Here is a 15,730-nt window from a genome sequence, read left to right as displayed (position 1 = left end):
TCTCCAGTTGGCTGCTAATTGGCTTAGGCACAGTTCTTTATGCTGGCTGTTAAATGGCTACATGGTCTGGAATATTTAAAAGAGTGCTTGCTCCCATGCGTGCCTGCAGATGTACTAAGATTTTCTACAAGGTTTCTGAAAGTTACTGATTTCACCTGCAAGGATTGGGGCACACATAATAGAGTCTTGGCTGTGGTGGCACCCTGACTTCAAAATTGCCTTTCCGTTGTAATTTGCCTGGTATAGCTTTAAGTGCCCAGTGAAAACTTTCTTCTTTCTCCAAACTTTTGATAGACTATATTTCCTGTTGTACTGTTTTAATTCTCTTTTGATGATTTATTGCTATTTTTACTACTTTTGCTTGATTTTGTTTCCTGGTTTTGGCTGTAAGTGCTGATGTACTTTAAGAGATTATTATGCTACTATGCATTATTTTATTGCTAGATTCGCTTTTTATTGATAGTTTTACTATTTATTTTTGAAAGAGTTGCTGAAAGTTTGCAAAATAAATATTCCAAACAATAAATTAATATGATCTTAAGTGTTTGTTATAAATCTTTTAAACATAAATAACATTTTATGTAGAACAATTTTATATTTTAATTTGAATGCTACAGCTTTTTTTGGTGTCTGAGGAAGCAATATTATAGGCAGACCTTATTGTAGACTGCAAGATATAAGAGTACAGTGTAAGAATAAAACATTCTTCTGTTTTAATTCTGTTACTTGTCTCTTTGGAGACTTATTCTGTGTATTTTTTTCCAGTGATTCCATACCATATCTTGATTGTTCCTAGCAAAAAGCTTGGTGGTTCAATGTTCACAGCCAATCCATGGATATGTATTTCAGGAGAACTGGGTGAAACAGGAGTCCTGCAGATTCCCAGGAATACATTAGAGATGACATTTGAGGTATGGCCAGTGTGTACTATTATAATATTTATTAATGTTTCCATTCCTTTCTAATCTAAACACTGGAAAATTCCTTTCCTGTTTAGTCAGAATATGGCTTATTTCTCTCAAAAGTAATAAAACTCAAAACTACTTGGTTTATACTGTAGCAATCTAATCATTAGATTGTATTGTTTCCTCCGTGGGATTTTTTTTCTTTCACCCCTTTATGTTATCTTTTTTCCTTTTTAAATTCCAGTGTCAGAATCTGGGAAAGCTTACTACAGTACAAATAGGACATGATAATTCTGGTCTCTATGCCAAGTGGCTAGTGGAATATGTCATGGTCAGAAATGAAGTAACAGGCCATACTTACAAGTAAGCATCATTTTGGTTTTGTATAGTTTGTAGATGGCAATATGAGAGGGATATTTTAAACGAATATGGCAGCAAGGTCTATTTCTGACCTGATAAATATAACAATATTGCATTGATTTCTTCTATTTATATACCCCACCTTTCTCCCCCAAAGAGATAAAAAGTGGTTATATCATTCTCCTCTTCTTCATTTTATCCTTACAACAGCCCTGTGAAGTACAACTAGGTTTGAGTCCCGTAGTACTTTTGAGACCAACAAGATTTTCAGAGTATAGGCTTTTGAAAATCAAAACTCCCTTTGTCAGATCTGCCAAAGGCATATTCAACTCTTGAACGCTTATCCCATCCCCCACCCCCACAATCTTCTCGGTCTCTGAGCTGAAGGATTCAGTTATATCTCTTCATTGTTGAGGCTTCTGTGCAGCCCCAAATGGATCTGTACAGTTGCAGGCCTGCTGTAAGAGAACAATTTCCAAAGCTTTCTAGAAAAACTTCCTGACAGTAAGGGCTGTTCAACAGTGGAATGCACTACCTTGGAGTGTGGGGGTTTGGAGGTTTTTAAAGAGAGGCTGGATGGCCATCTGTCAGGAGTGCTTTGATTACATGTTCCTGCATTGCAGGGGGTTGGACTTCATGGCCCTTGTGCTCTCTTCCAACTCTATGATTCTATGATGCACAAATGATAGAGAAAAATCCAGGTTTACTGAATCACATGTAACGTCCTGCTTTGTAAACTCCAAATTTTTCTCTTTACTTGTATTGTTAGGTTTCCATGTGGAAGATGGCTTGGAAAAGGGATGGATGATGGCAGTTTAGAGAGAATTCTGGTGGGAGAATTGCTGACATCGCACACTGAGGTGGATGAAAGACAGTGCAGAACCCCTCCGTTGCAGCAGTCCCCAAGCATGATCAGAAGATTTGTCACTATATCACCAAACAACAAACCAAGTAAGTTGGGCAGATTGTAATTACCTTTCATCAGTAATACCTTCCAAAAATCCAGATTGATTACTAGAATTGTTCTTGGATTTAGATCTTCTCTAGGCTCCTTAAATGTATTACTGATGACAATTTGTTCATCAGTGGTGTACCATGGGGACATGTATCCCATGTCCCTGGGCGCACACCATTTGATCATGTGGAGGGCACCAGGCGGCTCCCTTCATGCTGTTCAGGTGGGTGCTGCGGCCACAGGCTGGCTCCTGCACTCCCCACATGATCAAATAGCTGACAGGGAAGCCGGCTGCAGCTGTGCACCCACCTTAGCCACCTGCTGCAGAGCCATGGCTGCAGGCTGGCTCCTGCTCGAGAGCCTGCCTCCCTGTCAGCAGGGACGGCAGGGAGGCAGGAACCGTCCTCAGGTGCCTGTTTGAACCGTGGCCGCAGGCCACCTCTTGTGGAGGAGCCAGCCTGTGGCCGCAGCTCAACAGTAAGTGGCTCAGGCAGGCTGGGGAGGGCAGGGCCCAGTGGTGGGCAGCCCAAGTGGACGCTGTGGTGGCAGGCCGACCTCTGAGGGCAGGAGTCGGCCTGCTGCCACAGCACCCTCCCACCCCCTGCCACGATGCCCCATTTCCCTTCCCCAGGACTCCCTGCAGGCTTGCAAAGGTGGAGCGCCGGAGGGAGAGTGGGGATCGCCTGGAGCAGTTGTTGCCCCCAAGCGCCATTTCCCCCGGTATACCTCTGTTGTTCATCTGTCTCAATGCAACTGATTAGTCCAGGAGAGGGGAGGAATAGCATAACTTTAAGTTGATGCAGGCTACTGATTTGCTGATTAGATGAGGCTGTGTTGAAGCATTCTAAATGTTCTGGTGCTGTTTGCTGAAGATCTTCTTGTTTGACTATCCAAGAGTGCCCCCAGCATGTTGTGCTGGTATCTTATCTTCATATATAGTAGCTGCATCACAATTTCTAATATGCCTGCTTGGTGATCTAATCAAAACATTGTACATGCTTTAAAAAGAAGAAACAAATATGGGCAAGCTGTAATAAAGCAAACTTATAGAACAGACCTGTCTCTCACTTGGAAGGATAATTTAATCCTGATTTTCTGTGTCTGAATCAAATTAAATTTGAACTAGCATTTTCATTTTATTATACAGAATTAAACACAGGTCAGATACAAGAATCCATTGGTGAAGCAGTAAATGGAATTGTCAAACATTTCCACAAGCCTGAGAAAGAGGTAAGAACTGTGATGCTTATAAAAACATGATCTTTTTCTTTCTGATATTTATGGTCATTGAAATTGACTAAAATAGGTTCAGAAGCAGGTGTGCTATAAGTATGCTTGTACAATTAACAAATGGCATCTGTAAGTTGGATTCAGCATTCCATTCAGAGACCTTTGTACACAGATTGTACTTCTTTCCCTCTTTTCCTTGCTGCAGCAGTCCCTTTCAGCTTTGAGAAAGTTGATTCCAATGATTACAGAATGTGTATGAAATAATAACCCCATGGATTGGTGGACTGAAGTAATGAGGATGAAGGGGGGTAAAAGTGATCTGTTTTTGGATAGAGCGCTACCAAGAAATACTAGGGTTGCAATGAAGAGGCAGGCAAAGACAAACCATGTTTGAACAGGTCTTACCTTGATAACGTCATGAAGTATCTCTACAAGTCAAAGGCAAATCAACACTAAAATAAATGAAGACATAATCAGCAGGTCAATCTAACACTGAACCTGGGTACTCCTGATTCCCAAAGTTGCAAACTGCTACAATAGCGTTACATCGAATCCAAACAATATAACAGTTGTGTGAGTTCTGTCATCTTTGATCTCAAAGATCAAAGTAACCCATTTGGAACTTCTTCAGAAACCTTATCTCCCTTTTCCTCATCTGAGGAAAGCTAAGTATTATGAGAATCACTTTGTGATTCTTATTTTGATTCCTCTAAATAAGGTTGATTTATTATTGACATTTACTCACTCCATGAAATCCTAAATGTGGCTGCTATTTTCAGGTTTTTCTAGAGTCTTTTTGCTGTTTTGGTTGACTCAATGAATCATTAACTAAATGGAGCTACAATAAATCAAAACAATGAATCAAGAAACATTGTTTCAATGAATAAGCAAAAAACCCCTCCCCTTTCATGGTGACCATGAAAAAATGTTTTGGAGAAGGTGAGTGGGGACAAACATTGTGGTGAATGAGGAGATCGGAAATGTTCTGGAAATATTCTAGGGGCCTTGTATGGAAAGGGCACATGTTATAATTCTACCAGCTCTGTAAGTTAGGCTGGTCTGAAAGTTGATTATTGGCCCAATGTAATCCAGTTTATTTTTTGATTGAATGAGGATTTAAACTGTCTTCCCAGTCCTAGTGTGATGCTGAAACCACTACACCAGTGATTCCCAACCAGGGTTCCCTGGTACCCTGGGGTACCATGAGCACATCCCAGGGGTACAATGCTACCGCCTCTCTCCCCCCCACCGGAAACAAATGGATTTTAAAGGTGGGAGGTTGGAAGCCTCATAGGCTCTCTTTACACAACATTGAAAAACAGCATTGTTTTATTTGCCTAAATTCAGTGTGGATTGGAGGGATAGATTTAAAGGGAGCTCTCCCTTTAAATCCCCCCAGTCCATGCCCAATTTAGGCAAACAACAAGGCTGTCATTGGGTCACTATCCACTCACCATAAGCCGCGGGGTCACCTCTGTAAAAGCCACGGGGGTCCTGGACGCTCCCCACATCTCTGGCGCTCACTGCGCGGCTGCCAGGGATTTACCTCTCTCCCGCCTCCTGGCCGCGCGGCAAATTTAGCTCCGGGCTAAAGCATGCAACTTTTAAAACCAGCGAGGTGCCTGGCGGAGGTTGTAGGAACCTCGGCTGTACTTATGCTTGTGGCAAGGCTGATTCGCTGTGGCAGCACAGCTCACGGCCAATCAGGGAACAGGGGAGCCATGCATTGATTAAGTGGGGGGGTGTCCCTGTCTAAGAAGTGCAGCTGTAGTGATGACGTAGACACGTGTCGACACCCATTGCACTTTCGCGGAAATTGAGACATGTACACAACAAGATGTCTCAACATTGCTTTTTTCTTGCTCGAAAGCTCCCACGGTTGTGCGGGTTTGCAGCGCCCATTCAAGACACTACAGCCGGTTCCTAGCGGAGTCGCGTTTTTCTTTTCATTTTACTGCCCGAAATATTTGCTTTCATTTCGATCCTCGCGAGGGAAGGTGTGCAGCCTTTCTGATGATAGCGCTCTCGCCGACATTACCGCACCAATCACAACCAAAAGCGTTCCAGCCAATCGAGACGGAGACCCGCCCTCGGATGGCCGTGACGCACAAATTCTCCAGCCAGTCAGAACGCTCTATTCCCCCTATTTCCATGGAACTTCTGCTCTTTGCTGCCCGCGCAATTTTCCTGTGGGGAACAAATGTCTCCGTGGTCAGAAGCCGCGGAGGTTTTTCACTGTCTTGGGTTGCTACGGCGTTGCGATTTGAAGAGGTAAGTGGATAGTGGCCCAATGCTGCTTTCCCTCCCCTCCTCTTGCTTGCCACTCCCTCCACCTACAGGCCAAAAATGGAAAAAAACCTTTAAAAATGCAAAAAATTAAATCAAATGAACTTCAAGGGTACCCTGAGATATGAAGAGCGAGGTCAAGGGTACCGCAACATCGAAAGGTTGGGAAACACTGCACTACACAGTGCTCTGCATAGTTGTGTACTGACATTAACTTGGTAGGGCCTAAGGCAGATGTTTAATATTGCGTGTGTTCTAGCTGTAATTTGTGGCAGATATATTCATAACGTGAACTAGACACCACAAAAATGAAACATTTTTAATATTGGCAGAGAGGCAGTTTGACACTTTTACTTTGTGGAGAAGGTGGGCTTGTCTCAGCTCTTGAGCAAGTGTTTCAGCATGGATTTAAATCGCCCAGGCTCTTCAAAAATGTCTTTATTTGGGACTTTCTAGGTAAGTACAGAGAACATGTATCTATTTTCTGGATTGCTGTCATCCTTTCGCTGGGTTGACATTATTATTAATGAAAGAAATACTGATTTCAGCAGATTTCTATCTCTTGTTTACTACCAACTGACAATTTGTCATTTTCATCAGTCTTGCATTTTCCTAAAATATAGATTCTCTATTAATATGAAAATTAACTTGAAATATTTCCTGAAGAACATGTTTTTAACAGTAGAGCAAAAATGTGACTGTTTAAGATAGTTATCAAATTCTTTTTTTTTTGTGGAGTAGTCAGTATATATTTTTATTTATTTATTTATTTATTTATTTATTTATTTATTTATTTATTTATTTATTTATTTATTTATTTATTTATTTATTGTTATATTTATAAACCGCCCTCCCCCGAATATATGAATTGTTGAAGGCTTTTACAGCCGGAATCACTGGGATGTTGTGTGGTTTCCGGGCTGTATGGCCATGTTCTAGTAGCATTTTCTCTTGATGTTTCATCTGCATCTGTGGTTCTGAAGATGCCAGCCACAGATGCAGGCGAAATGTGAGGAGAAAATGCTACTAGAACACGGCCATACAGCCCCGAAACCACACAACACCCCAGTCAGTATATAGTTTCAGTATTGAAAGGGTTTTCAGCCAAATTAGATGTGAATGTGTGTTAAACATAGTTCAGATGCAGTTGCTTAAAAATAATATATATAGAAAGAATATATTCTTTCCCACAACATGCTCCCCGGTAAGAGTTTATCTCCTCAGCCAACAGTGCTGTGTTCAGCAGGGAAATAACCAGCTCAAGACCAAGGCTACATAGAGATTAGGGAATAAGTGTGGAGCGTGAAAGGCCCTGCACTTTTTCAGATAAAACTTATTCCCCCTTTTGCTCCAATTATGTAGAAGTTTATGTTTAAACAGTCTTGCACTGTTGCATGCACCTAGATTGGCTTTCAAAATTTATCAAAACAATGCTTCAGAGGAAGTCTGTTGAAGTACAATCTTTGTACCAAACAAAGGGGAGTAAACCAATGGAATGAATAAAACACTTGGTGGCTGTGCATCTAAGATAATAATGATTAGTTGTTTCAGAGATGGGAGTACCTCATTGGATCCATTTATTGGATTCATAATTTTTAGACAAAAATTTCATAGAAAGTAAATGACCAGACGTTTCTACTTTAACAGTATAGCAATTAAACTGCAATCAGTGTGCATGAATGGGTGCACTTTTTTAGCATTATAAACTGCTGAGAGTATTGTTTTCCATGACTATATGTTTATCTTCAGAAAAAGCACAAGGATATTATGATGCTCTAGATCAAAATGAACTGGTCCCAGAAGAAAACTGGCAGACAAGGGCCAGGAGTTTTTGTCGCTTTGTCACAGCTATTAATAACACTCCTAGAAACATTGGAAAGGATGGCAAATTTCAGATGTTGGTATGCCTTGGAGCCAGGTATTAAAGTTTCTAGATACTTTGCATGTTAGTCAAGTAACCAACGTTCTTTTGCATTGATTATTTTTCTTCATCTTTGTCATGACAACCTGATTTGTAATGCTTTATCAAATTACAGGAATTGGAAAATTAGCTTCTCCTTTTTAAAGAGAAAATATCTATAAATATATCACAGGTGTAATACAGAAGAGTAGGATGAAATATTTCATGTCAAGAATGCTATAAGTATAAGAGCCAATAGGTACAAATTGGAAGTAACAAGTTAAGGACAGAAATCAAAGTATTTAGACATTAGGGGAAAATATATAGAGGTCTTCCTGGTAAAACCTGGGGTGGAGAAGAACTTCATTAGGTTCAGAACAGATTTACATATATTCATATCTTATTTCCTATTAGGCTTCTACCTGCACGCTCAGTACCCCGCAAGTGACCTTGGTTTCTCCATCTTTTCCCTTTTGGAGGTAACAGGAACTGCCACAATGAATAACATAGTTCTAAAGATTATGGAGATGCTTTCAGATATATTGCTCATCAGATGATTACCACAGCTTTCTCATGGGATAGCAAATTAACTTCTCCCAGTTCCGACTGGCACTTACCCAACTTTTGTGTGTGTGTATATGTATGAGTCCATGTGTTTGTGTTTTGACCTCCTTCTGTAGTTTGACTCAGAATTTTTCTATCAAGGTTTTTGGTCCTTTACAGTTCTATAAATTACATAAGGAAAACTATCTTTAACTTTAAGGCAGAACTATGCGAAGATATGCTCAAGATATAGTCTCAAACCAATCTAGGACAGCATGCTAGTCCAACTGAGCTCAGTATTAGTAAGCATAGCCAATCCTAGAGGTTCAAACCAAGGTGTAGAAGAGGAATGAAAAGAGATGAAGAATAGCAGGATAAATGTTCACATAACTACTAAGAGAATGACAGTTTGGCTATCACAGAGCCTTCTAGTGTGTGTGTTTTATACTTAGCAATAGCTTATTATAATGAAGTTAGAACTGAATCAGAACCAAATAGGTCCATAATTTGAATTGTGTGGACTGCTGTTATAGCTGGAAGTCTGTTTAAGCTTCCACAACTATGTTTGTCTTTAGCAACAGGTGCTACTAGTTTGTGACAGAACTATTGGTCGTGTTCCAGTTAATGTGGGAAAATGAGGTAAATTAAAGTACATTTACGTTTACGAATTCCTGTTGATAAAAGGCAACAAGTTTTTGAATTCTAAAGAACTAGTTTTTAGGCATAATTTTATGCTAATGAAGTAAAAACTGCCTTAGTGATAGGATGTAGACTTATACTGTCAGATCAGTTGTTTATCTAAGCTGCATTCAGATGTCACACCTAACCACTGCTGGGCTCACAATCCACCTTGTTCCTTGCTTGTTCCCCCTCCTTTCTTATATGGGAAATTTGTACTTTAACAAAAATTCTGGCTAACATGATGAACAAATCCAGGTATATCGTTAGGTATATGGTTAGCCAGACAGTTCCTCTCTTGTCTCCTAAGTGATATTCTAAGCCTGAGCTGGGATACCAAATAATGGGAGGAAAGCTCATTTCAGTTAACCTGTATGCCTACTTTTATACATCATTGGTAACCACAGTTCATATCTAATTGAAGTTCTGGGTAGGCAGGACAAGCAAGGTGTGCAGGAGTTCATGTATATGTGCCTGTACAAAAGGCCATTCAGTGAACAACAGATACAAGTAAGTGCAACCCTATTTTTTCTTCAAATCTATATTTTTTTGCTGTCCAGTTTGTGTGTATCTGTGTTGTAATCTTTCTGTTATATGAAATTCTTCTGTACAGAGACCACCTATTGCATCACTGGATTGCTTTGTTGGCAGACTGCTCTATCACAGCTCAGATGTATGAGGATACAGCACTAATAAAGGATCATACTCTAGTGAACTCCTTGATCCGGGTGCTGCAGACCTTGCAGGAGTTCAACATCACATTGGAGGCATCCCTTGTTAAAGGAATTGACATCTGATCTGCCTCTCTGCAAACACCATAAAAAGCAACAAGCAACAAGCTTTGTATGCAAATATTTTATCTGTTAATACATTGCATTGTGAACTCCAAAAATTCACATCACTCAACGCAACTCTTCTGGAAGGAAGCTCCAGATACAATGTGGAGAAATGGAAGCTGTAAACCCAGTTTATAGAAGGGAAAAGATTCCTATAAATCCATTGTAGAATTTATTTGCTGATTTGCTTTTAGACCTTTCACGTGAAAGAGTTAGATAATAAATATTGTGTAGCTTATTTTAAAGCTGCAATATTTCCTTGCCATAGAAAATGGTGCATTCTCTGAACTTGCCTTCAGACTGTACGTCGTAAATTATAATGTATACATTCCATTTCTGCAAAGGGTCATTCAGCCATTTTAAAACTAATGTTTTATTATAGTGTTAACATTATCATCACTGACTTTTCTTGTCACGTCATTGCTGTGTTGCAAGAACTAAAAGTTCAAATATTGCTTTTAAGCCTTGAAGCACTGAATTTGTCAGCAATTTTTTTTATTTTTCTTGTCAGTATTATTTTTAGCAGACATTTGGAGAAATAAATCATGCAGAAGTGCAGAGATCAGTGATATTTTTTCATAGGATATGAAATTGCACAGAAAAAATTATAAGTGTGTTTTTAACTGACTCATATTTATTTAACTTTTCAATCATGTTGTAATGTTTTGTTTTTTTAAGACATTCAATACACTTAATGGGCTATTACATGTCCATTTTGTGTTCAATTTGGATATCTAATTAGTGTGCAGCCATCCTAAATAAAAGGTGCAGAGTAAGAATCTTGGCTAGTAAAGTATGTTTCAGTGTGGATCTGCCTTTTGAACCTAACTTGTTTATATGCAATAACCTGTAACTGATAGATTCCAAATGATAATCCTAAAGCCCAAGAATAGCTAATGTAGTAACCAACTGTCTAATCCTGAGCTTACTGCAACAGCATGTAAGTGCTTAGAATGGGACCTAGCAACAGGGTCACAATTGTGAGACGTTGCTGCAATACTGGTACAGCTTATTAACATGACAGGCATATACTGATGCAGATATTTGGAGTCGGGTGTGAGTGAGATCAGTATTACTGTGACTTGTTGATACTGCTCCTCAGCCTAATGTCATATGTCAGGGTTTCAGGACCTTGTCTTGGTAGCATCAGAACATATGTAAGATTTTGGTTGGAAATGTTTGAGTGCTCATTTGCTAATTCTTATGTTTAATTAAAAGACTGCAATTTTTGATGCTTGTAAATGTGTAAAAATAGCTTACCCTAATAATGTTCTGAAACTGTGGACTTTTTCAGTAGTAAAACCCTAATTGTAAAATCTAGTGAATGCCTAGAAGCAACTGTTACTGTTAGAATTCTCCACTGAAATCCCTAGGAGATGCATACCTAACTGAGGAAACACTAAAATGTTCTGTACAGGGTTTTAAGTCTTTGCCATCATTGTATAAACATTATCTCAACAATTAGGCTCTTTAACATAAGGATTGGCGATAAGAGAGTTTTCAGTTGTCAGTTTCTCCAACATGTAGCATTATTCCTTATTTCCTACATTTTGTGGTCATTTTTATTCCAATAATTTAAAACTATAGCACATATATGTATTAAATTTTACTATTTTTACTTTCTTGTGTTGATATTTTATGCTTTAAGAAATTCTTGTTCGTTTATTTTGTACCTCAGTTGGGTCCACTTGTGAGAATAATGCTGGAGATCTGCAAGAATGCAGCCCATTGATGCAAAAAAAAAAAATTGTTGTAGCTTCACATTACCTAATCTTGACTATAGCAAGTTCAGCATTGGGTATCTATATAAGATGAAATATTCCCTTGATTATAGCTGGGACAGCTGATTACTTCAACTAAAGCAGAAAATTATATGAGTATACATTGTGGAACGCTTACTTCAGCATTATCTTTGAAATCTTGAATAAGGAGTAATAGTTTGAGTGGTACTTTCTATCATTTCCATCATTTGTATTGAGGCAAATAATATCAACACTTCTAGTGTCCCTGTAATGCATTAGTTTGTTGGTGCTGCTTCTATCTGTCAGACATATTGTGTTTAAAATCTATTCAGACATATTCCATAAACAATTGAAGAACTAGATACGAATGATTACCAAGTCCTTGGGACAAATTGTTACAAGTAAAATCATTTAAAGGCAGCTAAAATGGTTAGGTAAAAGTATCAAAGTAAAATGTAACATTCTGTGAGCCTTGTCTTGTAACATCACCTTATTTCACTGCCAAGGTTCTTTAAAAACTGAGAAGCCTTATCAAGCCATTTTTATGGTGTGTCACACACACACAAATTAACTGCAAAGAAAAAAAGATGGATTTTGTTGCTCTTGCAGTACCTGTCAGAAACATATACTCTGCATGTAGCTGGTGTTCATTGTGTTTTATGAGATCTGAAAGCAGATCTTGGCCCAATCCTCCCAATGCAGCTGTGCTTAAAAGGATTAAATGCAACAGATGTTCATTAACTATCCTTTTCAATATCCTCAGAAAAATATCACAATCTCTGAATTTGTGGCAATACCAATGTAGCACCAACATTTCAAATGTTTACGATATCACTGTGTGTACTTAATTCTTCACAAAAGAACAAAAAAAAATAATTTAAGCACATAAGCAGATTCAGGTGACATACATCAAAGATATGTGAGAATTTTCCTGCGAAGTCAAGGTAAATGTAAATTGTTAGTTACATAATCATTAATGCCAGAACAGGCTATCAAACACCTGCAAATGTACTATAAATTTTTTCTCTCCTAAACATACATAAATTTACAACAGAACATAAACACCGCCTCCTATTTTCTTAGCAAATCTGTTCATGGCATCTCCAGAATATAATCATATCTCATAATGGGCAGCCCAGTTTTGGGGAGGGGTGGACTTATCTTACGTATCAGAGTAGTCCTGGGCTGATGCAGATACCCACTCTTCTGGCAGCAGGGGCAAATGCGCTGATGGAGAGAGGAGATGTGGGTGAGTGGGTGCTGCACAGCTCCACGGGCCTGATCTGGAAGGCTCCAACAATTCCCAGCACTGCCAGTGTATAAAGATGCCCAGGAATGGCTAGGGGCGTTCCAGGGAGTAGAGCCAACAGTAATCATCTTCCACTGTCCTCCCAGCCTCCATGCGCTGATGGAGCTGGCCTTAGACATACATTATCCCCTATAGGGGATTTTATGTCCATTATCTCCTATAGAGATTTTAGTCAACCAGTTCTTTCCTTTTGGGGGGAGGGGCTTCCCACGCCATGGAGAAGCCCTTTCGAGGCAGAAAGGTTCCCACCCACCATAAAGATCTGGATTGGGCTATAAGTGTTTTGGGTTTTTTTTAATATCTTCAAAGGTAAAGAAGGCTTGTTCTTTTAAAATAGAAATCTGTTATCTCCAGGCACAGGATACTTTAAATATTCAATATTGAGAGGAATATTTTATGAAATAACTTCTATTTTGAGTATTTTAAGTTTCAATATAAAGTATGACTTAAATTTCAGAATTCATTTTTGTGCAGAGTGCATATGTGAGACTGCAGACAGATTGTTTCTGGAATGGATCTCAGCAAGAATGAATTCTTGTGGCATATTTGACATGATTTCTGTTTTAATGCCTAAAGATATCAGGAGAGCTGAAAAAATACTTGAAAGCTATATATTTACTTCTCAACTTTGTAAATAATAAATAAATAAAATAATTCATTTTATACTTAAAGGGTGGTTATCAACTTCCCTTAAGATACAGCATCAATTTCACATACACACACACATCAGCCATTAAAATTTACAGCACTCAAACAGAAAGCCCAGATACTGTGTTCCTTTTCTAATTTCCTAATTGTACTCAAAATTCTAAAGGTTTTACAGATGTAGCTTATTTTACTGAACTGCAATAAAGCTTTCTTCTGACATGACTAATGGGATTGATGTAATGAACCACCTCTGGCAGCTAATTTCTCTAACACAGGGGTCTGCAGCCTGCGGCTCTCCAGATGTTAATGGACTACAATTCCCATTAGCCTTTGCCAGCATGGCCAATTCGCCATGCTGGCAGGGGCTGATGGGAATTGTAGTCCATGAACATCTGGAGAGCCGCAGGTTGCAGACCCCTGCTCTAACAGGACTATCTCTTCTATTCATACATTTCACAATACCTTATATAGTGCACACTGTCATATATGTGAAGGATGCTGTATTTGCCTCTAATTATATCCTATAAAAATGACACTTTTTAAAGGCCATCAACATTGCTGTATTAATGTTTGCATTTTAATAGATTATTAACCTATTACAGATTAGTGATATGAGTTAAAATAAGGTTATGTGTATGGTCAGTGTGTGTTATCCATGTATATGTATATCCATGTTCATATAGATCATGAACATGATTACTGTTAACCAAACTAGCTGAGTCTTCTGCATTATGCTAGAAAAAAGCTATTTGTATTTAGCAGAAATCATCTTACCTGCAGAAAAACTATGGCTTACAGGACATAACAGAATGGGTCAATTTAGCTGAACTGTTCTAGCTAGATGGCGCTATTGACCAGAACCTCATGCAGATTCTGAAGATGTCAAGGCTGGGAATCCTGCATCATTCAATCCACACACACGCGAAACCCTGTGGGAGGCCTGTCATTTCTCTTCCCCAACTATTTCCTCTTTTCCTTTCCTGAAAACCTCCATAGCCTCTCCCTTTTCCCTGTTTCCTTCTGTCCTTCTAGGATGTCAGCCTTCAGGAGGGGCCTGAGGATGTCCTAGAATTACAAGAGATCTCCCAATTATGAAGATCAGTTCCCCCCAAAGGATTCCAGTTCCAGGTAGGGAAATTCATGGAGATTTGGGGTGGAGCTTTAGGAGGGTAGTTTGGGGAAGGAAGTGACTTCAGCAGGGTATGTGATGTTATAAAGTCTGCCCTCCAAAGCAGCTATTTTCTCCAGGAGAATTGATCTCTTGTCAGCTGGAAAGCGGTTGGAGCGCAGGTGGTCTCTAGTTCCTTGCATGGAGGTTGCAACCCTAGTTCTCCTGGAGGAAATGGCTGCTTAGGAGTGTGGAGCCTATGGCATTATATACTTCTGAAGTCCTTTCCCTCTTAAAGCTTCACCTTCCCCAAATCTCTAGTATTTCCTAACCTGAAGCTGGCAATCCTATCTCCTTCCCACCAACTAGCCAACCTACCTCTGTCTTCAGCTTTTCCTCTTCCTTCTTTCCTGACAGCAACCTTTACTGAGGAAAACTGGTCAAGTTGTGTAGTACCAGTCATTGGGTAGGGATCACAGGCATCATAAGAAACCCAAAGGGACTTGTTGAATGTCATCTCACTTTACTTCTTTTATACCCACCTTTCTCTACAGTGAGAACCAGAGCAGCTTACATTCACCTTATTTGCACAACAACTTTATGAAGTAGATTAGGCTGAAAGTATGTGACTGGCCCAAAATCATCCAGTGAACTTCCACAGCATGCTGGGAATTTGAACCCGGGTCTCCTGGACCCTATTCTGAAGTTCTAATTGCTACACCACATTGGCTTTTACAGAGTGGCTGCTGTTGAACAGTAGCAAGCAGCCAGGCCTAGCTGAGTTATACAGATGTGGTGGCATCAAATTACACAGAGGTTGCTGCCAGGCTTAGGGTTACAAGCCTCCAGGTAGGACCTGGTGATGTCTCAGAATTACTAGTGAAATCCAGAAGACAGATCTGTCCTCCTGGAGAAAAAAGGGGGAAATTATTCTGTTCCAGGAATTTAAAATATAGCTCTGGGAGCTTCATATAGCTCACCAGCCTATATGATGTGGCCCACAGTCCCACCACCAATTCAGAAACTCAGCAGGCATCACTGAACTCTATGCCATTGACTGGGTACAACTCTGACCAGGAGCCAGATTAGAAACGAGAGCAGCTGCATCCCCAGTGTTGCTTTTCCACAAGAGATGAGTTGCAACTCTTAAACAAACTGCTGGCAACATTTGGAACATTTTATTTTTTTCAATGTAAACAACAAAGCGGGGGGGGGGGAGCTTACAAATAG

At 39.5% G+C, this 15,730-nt stretch overlaps 1 protein-coding gene across 11 annotated transcripts in view; it reads left to right on the top strand.

Annotated features, from left to right (window-relative positions):
• Window positions 1-11,311, top strand: part of DENND5A (DENN domain containing 5A) — a 73,015-nt gene extending 61,704 nt beyond the window's left edge. For 7 of the 11 annotated variants that reach the window (XM_048486412.1, XM_048486411.1, XM_048486420.1 and 4 more), the window contains 7 exons: window positions 766-911; window positions 1,150-1,268; window positions 2,035-2,216; window positions 3,368-3,450; window positions 6,069-6,192; window positions 7,486-7,654; window positions 9,471-11,311. In XM_048486412.1, the coding sequence (XP_048342369.1) occupies window positions 766-911; window positions 1,150-1,268; window positions 2,035-2,216; window positions 3,368-3,450; window positions 6,069-6,192; window positions 7,486-7,654; window positions 9,471-9,654 (1,007 nt within the window). In that variant the 3' untranslated portion in view covers window positions 9,655-11,311. Of the gene's footprint in view, window positions 1-765; window positions 912-1,149; window positions 1,269-2,034; window positions 2,217-3,367; window positions 3,451-6,068; window positions 6,193-7,485; window positions 7,655-8,050 lie in introns of all 11 variants that reach the window. The other 4 variants (XM_048486417.1, XM_048486419.1, XM_048486418.1 and 1 more) reach the window with 4 other exon arrangements.
• The last annotated feature ends 4,419 nt before the right edge of the window (window positions 11,312-15,730 follow it).

The sequence above is a fragment of the Sphaerodactylus townsendi genome, linkage group LG02, assembly GCF_021028975.2.
Source record: "Sphaerodactylus townsendi isolate TG3544 linkage group LG02, MPM_Stown_v2.3, whole genome shotgun sequence".
NCBI lineage: Eukaryota > Metazoa > Chordata > Lepidosauria > Squamata > Sphaerodactylidae > Sphaerodactylus > Sphaerodactylus townsendi.
This window is presented reverse-complemented; position numbering and strand designations above follow the sequence as displayed.